General features: G+C 47.4%; 1 protein-coding gene across 6 annotated transcripts in view; it reads left to right on the plus strand.

The window, feature by feature from the left end:
- Positions 1-11,196, plus strand: part of grm7 (glutamate metabotropic receptor 7) — a 226,561-nt gene that overhangs the window by 191,179 nt on the left and 24,186 nt on the right. For 5 of the 6 annotated variants that reach the window (XM_020612157.1, XM_020612153.1, XM_020612152.1 and 2 more), the window contains exon 8: positions 1,040-1,975. In XM_020612157.1, the coding sequence (XP_020467813.1) occupies positions 1,040-1,975 (936 nt within the window). Of the gene's footprint in view, positions 1-1,039; positions 1,976-6,244; positions 6,615-11,196 lie in introns of those variants that run through there. The other variant, XM_020612156.1, reaches the window with a different exon arrangement.

The following is an 11,196-nucleotide window of genomic DNA, read 5'->3' on the forward strand; positions in this document are numbered from 1 at the left end:
GCTACTAACGCCCAGGTTCGGGGCAGGTTGCCCCCTCAGGAAGCACGGGGGGATGTCTGTTTCCAACAACCAGCTCCACAGGCTGAGAACGAGTCACTGTGCACAGAATCTGAAGGAGGAGTCACTGCTCTGTTGACACTACTCCCAGCTTCTCACGCAGCTCAGAACAACAGGTGTCTGTTGAAAAAGAGATGAGCCTCATGTTTCCTGAGAAGGAAACCAGTCACCAAATGCAGCAGTGTGGCTCCCTGAAGTGGGTTTAATGGTTTAGTTGGCTGTTTCTGTGAAGCCCTGAGTCGATCTATAACCAGGCACCGCTCTGCCACTCATCACTATGATCCGTGGGTCGCACTGTTGTGCTCGGCCTACGCTGTGGAAATGCAGGGTGATGAATGTGATCAGAAACACAGTAGAAGACAGAGAGAGTGATGTGCAGGAGCTGTGTGGGAGGAGGGAAGTGCCTTCCTTTTCTTCAGCAAGCCCCGGTTCCTTCGGGAGGGAGGGAGATTACAGGCTGTTTGGGGTCTGCCTTTGTGTTGTGCTTCTAGATTCTCACGAGCCTTTGCTGACTCAGGCTGTTAGCTGGATGCAGCTTTTCATCCCCAGCTATCCCAGGTCATCAAAAATAATCACAACACATTAATAAGCTTGTTTTGGAAGTAAAATGTTGATCCGTAAAGAAACCTGTAGCTACAGTTCTCACACCTGACTCGCTCTGCCTGGTCATGATGCTGGGTAGAACCTGCAGGTAACTAAGGCGTCCGGTCAGAGTAGAGCTGTGACCCAGGTGGAATTTTTCCATATTATGTTCCACTAATAGAGTATTCATTACTCACTGGCCACAGTTGAGCTGTTGAATCAATGAGACCTATGCTGTGGTAACAAGCCAGAGCCAAAGAAAACTCCTTGTCTTTAAATCTGAGATCGTGGCGCCACAACCTGTGTCAGTATGTTGCAATGGGTTTAGTTCACCTTCCTTTCTTTTAAATGTTAAGGCCCTGAATCTAAGTGTCCTGTGTCTCCTGTGCTCTCTCCCCAGATTGAGGACATGCAGTGGCCCCGGGGCGAGCAGGAGATCCCCAGCTCTGTCTGCAGCCTTCCCTGTAAAACGGGCGAGAGGAAGAAGGTGGTGAAAGGCATGCCGTGCTGCTGGCACTGCGAGCCCTGCGACGGCTACCAGTACCAGTACGATGAGTTCACCTGCAAACTCTGCTCCTACAACATGAGGCCGAGTGCCAACCGCACATCCTGCCAGGCCATACCCATCATAAAGCTGGAGTGGCACTCTCCCTGGGCAGTGATTCCGGTTTTCCTGGCGATGCTTGGGATCATCGCTACCATCTTTGTCATGGCTACGTTCATACGCTACAATGACACACCGATTGTCCGGGCGTCCGGCAGGGAGGTGAGCTACGTCCTCCTGACTGGGATATTTCTGTGCTATATCATCACGTTCCTCATGATTGCCAAGCCAGATGTTGGTGTATGCTCCTTCAGAAGGATTTTCCTGGGTCTGGGAATGTGCATCAGCTACGCCGCCCTCCTCACCAAAACCAACCGTATCTACCGAATCTTCGAGCAGGGGAAGAAGTCGGTAACGGCGCCCAGGCTGATCAGCCCCACGTCCCAACTGGCTATCACCTCCAGCCTCATCTCGGTCCAGCTGCTGGGGGTGTTAATCTGGTTCGGGGTGGATCCGCCCAACACCATCATAGACTACGACGAGCAGAAGACCATCAACCCGGATCTGGCACGGGGGGTGTTGAAATGTGACATCACAGATCTTCAGATTATCTGCTCACTTGGCTACAGCATCTTACTGATGGTGACCTGTACTGTTTACGCCATAAAGACCCGCGGAGTCCCTGAGAATTTTAATGAGGCCAAGCCCATCGGCTTCACCATGTACACCACCTGCATCGTATGGTTGGCTTTCATACCCATCTTCTTTGGCACGTCTCAGTCTGCAGAGAAGGTAAGACCCAGTGGGTGAAACTGGAGAAACAAATGGATGATGGATGTTGAGTGGGTGAAGCGCAGAGTGTTTGGATGGATGGATGACTTGTGTCATGTGCAGTTTTTCTCGTTTGTGTTGAGGCACTGTTTGAAACAAGCACAGGTCTGAGAAAACTGTTGAAACAGTGTCTCTATGCTAAGGCAACAGTTTACATTGTGTTTAGGTGAGAGTAACAGTGGTGTGAACATGAGTCTTTGTGGTTGTGTCTTCTCGCCACATCACGTTTTCTTGGTTTAACATCCAAGTTACAGTTTAAAGGTGCTGCTCCACGTGTCGTTCTACAGTATATACATAACAACAGTATCTTCACGAAGAGCAGGGTCAAGCCATGCTACTGCACAGTATGTGCACCAGAACCAGATCTGGACTTTAGCCCAGTGAACTTACAGACTCACTCTGTTCCTGGCAGTAAATAGTCGTGGAGCAGCTACAGGTTCTCCAGCACAGGGCATGTTGGTCTCTCCATAGTACGCTACGTCTGTGTGGACTCCACAGCTACATGATGTGACGCACGCTGTTTAGGTTCAAGGCTCAGTGCTCATGAAGACTGAGACAGGTGCAGAAATAACAGGAGGAAATCTAAAAGGAGATATTACAGTTGTCTAACTCTTCATACAGTACTGTCCAAATAAGATCAGGTTGGTGTCTAAAAAGAAAAGCACTGTAAACATCATAACAGACAGCAAAAGAACAGGTCGGGGCTGCAGCCGTTTAGTGGAGATACACGAGTGGATGTTTCCATCTGCTCGCATTCCACCTGCTTTCACGTCCTGACACACTCTTTGTTTCACAGACATTACAAATGGCCAACAAATCACAATGTAGCAGAAATCTGTGTCAAGTGGAGCATTACTGCATTATTCATAATGATGATGCACGCATGACTATAGCTGTTGTGTCCCACTTTATCAGTCTGATCCGCCACTGGAAAATAATCTCATTTGTGCAGAGAGACAAGGCTTTTATATGAAACTCGATGTGCCACATTTTGCAATGAAATGAAAAAAGGAAGATAAAGCAGATATAAAACAGGCAGTTATAATGTTCTTGTTTTGTTTTACAAGTGCAAGAATCCAGATGAGATCGCATTGCGATATTGCCGGTGAAATACTGCATTGAGAGAGTGACTGGGTTTGTTGGAACCTCAGGCGTTGTTTGTTCTCGTCAGCTACTTGGACCTGATGAAGCAATTACGTTGTGGAAATGTATTAAAGGACGACAGCTGCCGTCCCCAGGTGTTCGCTGTGTTGGCGTAGGTGGTTAAACTCCTCAGAGAGTCTGTTTTCTTGTTGTGGTTGGGTTACAAACACTGCCAGAAGCTAACAGGATTACCTCATTGTAACTAAACACCTCGGACCCAAGCAGAGTCCTGTTCTGATGTGGGGAAAGTTTTAGGATGTATCAAAAGTTTGAAAGGTCTTTATTTGATTACGTGACCTTTACGTCTTATCGCAGCTTCATGAAGCGAAACACACTGAGCCTCTACATTTAGGCCTCAGTGTGTTGTGGAGTGCAGCCGGCAGAGCAGCATTAATGAGCTTTAGGAAAAGCCCATCATGCACTGCAGGGCTAAGTAATGATCACGGCAGCTTGGCTGAACTGGTTTGTGCCCCGGCACCTCCAACTTCTGTGTTAAAGCCCTGCGACCTTCCCTTTATAGGCTTTTATTGTGAAAAACATCAAGAAGAGATTTGTAGCTTAGCATCAAAGTTTTTAGCAGACCGATGCGTCTGACATGAGTTTGCTGCTGTGCTGATGACTGTTGTGAGAATACCTGGTCTGACGGTACCGGACCCCCAACACCTAACCCAGGGCCGTTCTGGGGAAGCGTCCGATTAGCTTTTCACCACGTCACCATAAGATGATGATGCCCTATAGCCTGTATTTCAGCAAACAGTTTTTTAACGGTTTAACTGATGGTATTGATTGGTTGGAATTCTTCTTGTCGGTTAATGATTAAATGGTTACGGCTGTGCATCCCTCATCTATACATAAAGTGCTAACTCATACAATAAGTTCCTTCTGGATGAGCTTCTGTGATGCACTTGTTCCAAATGAGGAACTTTGCCACTCCTGTATGTCTAATGCAGCAGTAACTGATTAAAGCAGCATGTAAAAAGTGTAGCGTATGTGCAAAGTGACTACACAGCAGTGTGCTGGTGGTTTGTCAAAGCAGAGGAAGTTCTCCACAGTGCTCACTGCCTGCTGCTGCACTGACTGTGTCGAGTCAGGCCTGTGACAGACGGTGCCAGTCCAGTCTTTCTTAATGCCACAGTTGACTTCTGCATTACAAGCAGTCCACTTAAATTGCATTCTGATTAAGCATAAATGTCCATCTGTGTGACTCAATGTTTACATCTCTTGGTTTTGTTTGTAAAAAGTCACCAGTGTCTGCACCAAATGAACTGAGCTACAGTTTCCCGCTGCCCTGCTCTGCTCGCCTCAGCCACTGTGTTTCTGTCTGAGCAGCCCCCTGATGTCAGCTGCAGGAGGTGGTTGGTAGAAAGAACACAGAGCAGTCTGAGGCAGAGAAAAGTAGATGACCACAGTTATAGCAGCTTCAAACGCTGCCAACGTTAATGCAGGACCACCAGATGTTAGAAAATACAGCCGTATTAAAATCACAGTCTGAATCAAAGATGAAACATGAGCTGCATCAAGAAGCAGAATAAACACTTTACTGTAGGAAAAATCAATGTTCTGCTTCAGCTGTTTGGCTTTCTTAATTAGTGGGTCACATTAATGAGATAAGGCAACGCTGTTTATCTGGCACTGAGGAGGAGATGGTTGTGTAATGTACAAGGATCATTAAAGACTTTGCAGAGCGCAGAGAAAGCACAGAGGGACGAGCGATCTGTGAGGAAGACGGAGATAAAACAGGAAAGTCCAGGCTGATCTGCAGTGCAGTAAACTGGAGGACTGGGAGAGAAAGAAGGAACGCAGAGTGATCTGTGGTTGGAGGGGGGAGAGACTGACAGGGAGAGGAAGAGAAGCAGAGAAACCAACAGAGTGCAGGAGAGATACACATAGATTTGTCAGAGCCGTGTTCACATGGCTCCTGGGCTTCTGACCTTCAGCCCTGCAGAGCTGCAGACTGAGGGTCACGTGGAGGGTCAGGCTGCATCGTCACAACAGAGGGATCGTCTTGATTCGTGTTTGTCATGTCAGTTTGCAACGAGTACCAAAACAGACTCCCATTTCACAGAGGTGAAGAGAAATGACTGACACAACATGGAAGAAAGAGACGGAGGATGCAGTCAGTGGGTTCAAGAGGAAGAACAACACACAAGCAGGGGGAAGGAAACAGAGGCACTAATATCCTCCCACACAACACAAGTAACTGACGCTGATGAGTGAGCCCATGGCGAGAGGCCACACACAGGAGCATGCACAACAGACACACACAGGCGAGAAAAGGCTTAGTTAGTGTGGGCCTGCTACAGCGTTGTGTTTAATATCATAAGAGGAAAGATGAGACAAAACACTGAGATCTGCTCCATCTAGCGCTACGTGGTTGGTGCTGAGTCGCACAGCTGCCATCGTCACTAACAACAGGTACAAACGCAGAGTAACACTGATCCCAGAGCGCCACACTGGGACAGATGTGTGGTGGCCTTACACAGCTGTAAACATACTCTAAGACTTGACACTTGAGGCATTACCTCCACCGAGGACAGTTGTTATGTTGTTGCCAGTGTTTGTTGGTTTGTTGGTTTGTGATTGTTTGTTAACCCCGGCGACCCTCACTGGGATAAACGGTACAGGTAATGGATGGATGGACTTAAACAGTCACTGTTGACCGTGCTTTGAAACCCCCCTCCCCCGCTGGAGGGTTAACTAATGTCCAGCATCAACCAAAGTTAGCAACACAGCGTGTTTATTTTGTGTCAACAAAACATGGGGGAGGGCGGTGACTCCAGAGAGTCTTCAGCCTTCACGTGTGGTCACATTGTGGCGTGAATAACAGAGCTGAAGGAAATCTGACTGAAGTTGCCGGGGGTGACACTTCACAGCAGTTGTAGATGAGGACAAGCATACTTTGTGTTGCATTACAGAAGCTTTGCTCATTGGGTTAATGCTTTGCTTTGACAGGTCATGTTCTGTTTTACGTTCTGCTAAATCAAATCTAGCAGATGAAGTTGTAAAAAGGATGGTGTGAATGTGGTGTTTGCTTCTTGCTCTTGGCGTTCTGATGGTTCCATTTATCCTGATTTGTCCTCTGCACAGGTTGAGGTTGGCTGGATCTATGCTGGAGGTCACATGAGGTCAGTAAACACAGTGTCCTGCCCTGAAGCTACAGGCACGATTGTGACACTCTTATTGAGGAGGAGCTGTGGAGGAAGAGATGTGGATTTAGTGGCGTGTTGCTCTGGGCACCTGTAAATCCTGCTACACAGTTGCTGCTAGAGGCAGAAATGCTAAGCGCGCTGGAGGAAAGTCTGAAAGTCAGAGGGAAAGTTCCAGAGAGGCTTTCCCACAAATCCAGTCTACCTCGATAATCGTCCGTGGAGGGGTTCATCCCAACCATCACTTGCTCCCACACCCACGCTCGGAGAGAAGGAGCCAGTCAGACCAGTACTGCAGTCTCTGCACTGTGCACGACCACGATCAGGCCAGAATGTTCCAGCAGTGCAGTGTCCTTTCCTCAGATCTGTTACATTTTTCACATCTGCTCAAAGGAGTGAAGTAGCCGCAGCCAGATGAGCCCTCGTGGCTACGTGACGTGTGATGGAGGGTCAGGGTTCACACACAGACTAAACACACTGCCCCCTAAATTATTATCCAATAGTAATTTAGGGTGTAGTTAGTGTGATTTTCAGACGCTCCCTTTTCCTGCTTTCCAGACAACAGACGACTGGCTGAGTCACAGATCGAGAGTTATCCTAATGAGCTACATATGAAAATCACCAGCCAGAGAGCTGCCGAACGTCAGGCCGGCACCTCGTGTTGTCACTTGCTGCCCCTGCTTTGAGACAGCGTGTGCGAATGGGCTGAAAGAAGGACGAGCTGTAAAGTGCTTTGGTTAAAACGTGTATATAAATGCAGTCCATTGAGCTAGCGTGGGGCCCACAGCAGTCATTTAATCTCGGTCATTGGGCTGCAGCTTGCATTGTCTCACCTGCTGTTACACAGCGGGAAGATAAACACACTGAATGTTGTGGCGGAAGAACTGTTCTCACCCCTCTGACCAAGAAGAGCTTCAAATCCTACAAAAGTGAAACAGAGCTGCAGCTGCTAAAGGTCTGAGAAGACAGTGAGTCACTGACTTTCCCTCTGAGGACTGTTTTCCGACGGGTCAGAGGTGACGTGTCGTTTTATAGAATAGAATATCTTTATTGTCATTGCACTGAGAACAATACAACCAAATTTAAATTGCCTGACTCACAGTCAGGGTAGGGTGGCCTGGCTTTACTGCAGCACCACTCCTGAACATTCCACTCACACACACAGGCAGTTAAATGGGAATCAGAAGGTAGGTGCCCACATACGACCGGTTCACCTTTGGTACATGACTTATACATTTTTAAGGTTATTTCACAGTTTTTGTAGTCCCAGACAAATATTTACACCTTAGTTTCTACACAGAAGTCAGCTATTTAGTGTCTATGTGAAACTCTGCACACACAGACACACATACAGCCACATCTTTGTGCGACTGTGCAGGTTTTGTAATATCAAACTGTGCAGAGGGATTAGCCTCTGTGTGCTTAACATCGTCCTATTCTCACACTGATAAAAGCTGTTTGCTGTAGCCTGAAGAGGGATTTGCTGTATCTCAGTGTAGCCCAGGTGTATTGTGTGTCTCCTCTGATATGAATGCAGCAGCAGACTCGTGCAGGATTTGGCACAGAGAAGAACTGGCTTTAAGTTCAGGGTCCCAGGTGACAGGCGGCGTGGACAATGGAGAGGTGAAGTGTTTGTGTGTGGAATGAAATCAGCCTCACGCAGCCACAAGGACAAATCCTCCCTCAGTTCAACACGAATCCTGCAACAAGTTTCACTCTTAGTTTTGCTTCTTTGCTTTGTGCATTTTAATTTTGGGGTTTAGATTAGAAATAACTATTCTTTAGAATCCAGGTAGCGTCAGGAAGGGCTTCCGGCGTACAAAACGTGCCAAATGTCAACATGCGAGTCGTCAGTGTGACAATTCACTGTGGCGACCCCTAAGCAGGAAAAGCCGAAAGTGACTTTCTTTAGAATCTGTGATCACTAAATTGACTGCACGTGTAGAGTGCTTCCTGCTTACCTGGACGGAGCTTGGCAGGCTCACACACTCCCTGTTCCTCCACAAGAGGCAGTTAAATTGACCCTATCATTCCGTTTTGGCCTCTTTGTAAAAGGGCAGATGGGGGTTGTGGGCAGCGGGCTGAGTGTAGCTTTGATGAACCATTGTTTCTGTGGACTTACGTTTTAATGCTGCCCACATGAAACGGTCTGTGACCATTTGCATGTTCACTGTGCACAGCAACTGAGTGTGAATCATATCATGAACATGCAGGAGGAGCAGAATCCCAGCCCCAGTTCATCGGTCATCGGTTTGAAAACATCAACGTTACCGGCAGCTTTGTTTCCACTGTGTGTGTTGTATGGATGGGGGGGCTTTATACTGGCTGCTGGTAGTACAGTGTAAGCAGGCAGGGCCCTCAGTAGAGAAGGGCCAGCTGAATGCCAGTCCAGCAGACTGCCAGGAAACGCTGCTTCCTGACTGTTGTTTTTTCTCTGTCTGACTGGCTGCACATTAAGACAGGCAGCCAGTTTAATTAGTTTCTGTCTTAGACGAGCTCTGACTCGCTTCGGTAAGAGGAGGCTTCGTTCCGTGTGATGGTCTCTGCTTTAATCCACTGCTACTTTGTCTGTCTGCAGTCTTTTGTCATTCACGTGCACTTGTGAAAAACAACTGTTTCAAACCCAGTGACATGTAAACATGACTAGAAATGAATGTTCTCCAGCAGTATTCGACCTGTGAAGCCCAGGTTTCTGTTAAGAACTCGGCCAGCCGTATGTAAACCCAGTCACAGTTCAGATGCTTTTACCTGAAGTTACCTGACCCGGCTGCAGACTGTAAACAGTGACAGGAGACAGGATTGTGCCTAGATGTGTGTGCTGATGCCACCACCAGCACCACTGTTGCAGCACAAATGTTTTGCTGATTCATCGGTTTGTTTGTCCTGCGACCGCGAGAGGGCGCTGCCACTTGCATGTAAACAGATCTCTGTTTGTCTGATTGATTCAGGTGTCTGCATACTTTTGTCTCTCAGATCCTGCATTCCATCACCCCGCCTTGTCAGTTTAAGTTGATTTGCCACATGGCGTTTGTCAGCCCTGAGCACACCGTGCTCTGTGGACCCAGGAGAACAGGCTGCTGATGCAGGCGTCTGTCTGCTGACCTGATGCTCCACACAGCCGAGAAATGGCTGCTGTTAAACTCCACTGTCACTGCTGTGAAAATGTCAACATGATGTTTTACCGTCTGCACATTATTTATGATAACAACAAGTGTTTTCCCATCACAGCTTTGCCCTTTAAGAATCTGCTCCCAGTGCAGGACTTTTAAAGGAGACTTCTCGTATAGCGTGACGTCCTAAAAGCTGTTTCGGTGTCGACTTCAGAGACGTAAAGACTGAATCTGCTGTGACATGTGAGCACTTCATGAATAAATCAGTGGAGGAAAAGTGTTTTCTCCAACACAAAGGGTAGCTTGTTTCCCGGGGGAGTCAAAGATCTCCTTACGCAAAATGCCAAGGTCACACAGTGGAGGCGTGTTCTTGTCACCGAGGCTTTAACTGCCACCATCCACCTTGATTTAACTGTGTGCTGTCCAGGTAAATCCATCCATAGCCGGGGACAGGATGGAGGAGGAGGACGGGATTTGCAATGCTAATGTCATTTCTCCATGCAGCATGCGTTTTATTGCATCTGCTGCTGTTTGTTTTCCACCTGTGTCTCCTCTTGTCCTCCTCTCTCTGTGCTTATCACTTCCTACCACAACAAAACTGTGAATTGGTCCTTTAGTAATGTACAAATCTTTAGTTTCCTTCATGGAATCACTTATGATAAATAAGGAGCGCGTATTTTTCTCTTTACTAACCCTTCGCTAGCGGAAAACCTCCTGAGCAGCAGATGTTGGGTTTGCAGCAGAGTATGAGACTAAACCTTTTTCTTGTTTTTAGTGCTGAGCATGTGCTGTCAAAGTGCTCAGATCATTTCCACGTGTTGTCTGACGCTGCAGGGCCAACGTACAGTCAGTGTGAGCTCAGCCTCTGCAGCTGCCTCCTGTGGTCTGAGGCTCTAGCATCATGACCTCACACACATCCCTGAGTTAATCATGTCTGGACACAGTGTCCATCTGCTGTTCAAGGTATTGAGCAGCTCCCCTGGTTTTCTAGCATCTGAATAACAGGAGAGCAGATCAGAAACCAGCTGCTCTTTGCGAAACATTAGTTAAACACTGAAGCTGCGTGTGTTGACAGTGAGCTAGTTTCTGTGCTTTCAGGTTATTTTGGTGAACCTCCAAGGAGCAGCCAGTAGAGGTCCAGGTAACACCTGGCCGATGCTGGGACGCCTATTCCAGCAGTCAAGCAGCACAGTTTCACTGATTCTCATGGACAAGGTCAAGGTCAAAGTGTTTGTAATATGCACAGTTAGGAAACGTGTTTCCCTGTACAATGAACTTCTTACTTTGCCGTCCACATGAATGCCACAAAATACAAATGAAATATAAAGTAGATAAATAAGTAACACAAAATCTAAGGCACTTTAAGCAGCAAATGCAGCAATATAATAAAAATATATAAGAATATAATAAATGTATGCTGCATGGGAGCAGCATGTGCAGCAGTCAACAGTCAATGTGCAATTATGCATGTTCAAACTGAGAATGTCAACAGTACAGGTGGGATTACATGAAGTAAATCCTGATTGTATACTCCTGTCAGCTGTTTAGGAGTCTGCTGGCAGAGGGAAAGAAAGAGTTTTTCAGTCTAGTGGTCCTACATTTCACACTTCTGAACCTCCAGCCTGAGGGTAGGAAGGTGAACAGTCCGTGCTGGTGGTGGGTGGGATCTTTGAGGATGGAGGCAGCTTTCCTATGCACCCTGTGGTGGTAAATGCTCTGCAGAGAGGGCAGTGGAGTCCTGGTGATCTTCTCCACAGTCTTTACCACTCTCTGCAGGCGCTTG

This window comes from Monopterus albus, unplaced genomic scaffold (assembly GCF_001952655.1).
Source record: "Monopterus albus unplaced genomic scaffold, M_albus_1.0 scaffold121.1, whole genome shotgun sequence".
In the NCBI taxonomy this organism is placed as follows: domain Eukaryota; kingdom Metazoa; phylum Chordata; class Actinopteri; order Synbranchiformes; family Synbranchidae; genus Monopterus; species Monopterus albus.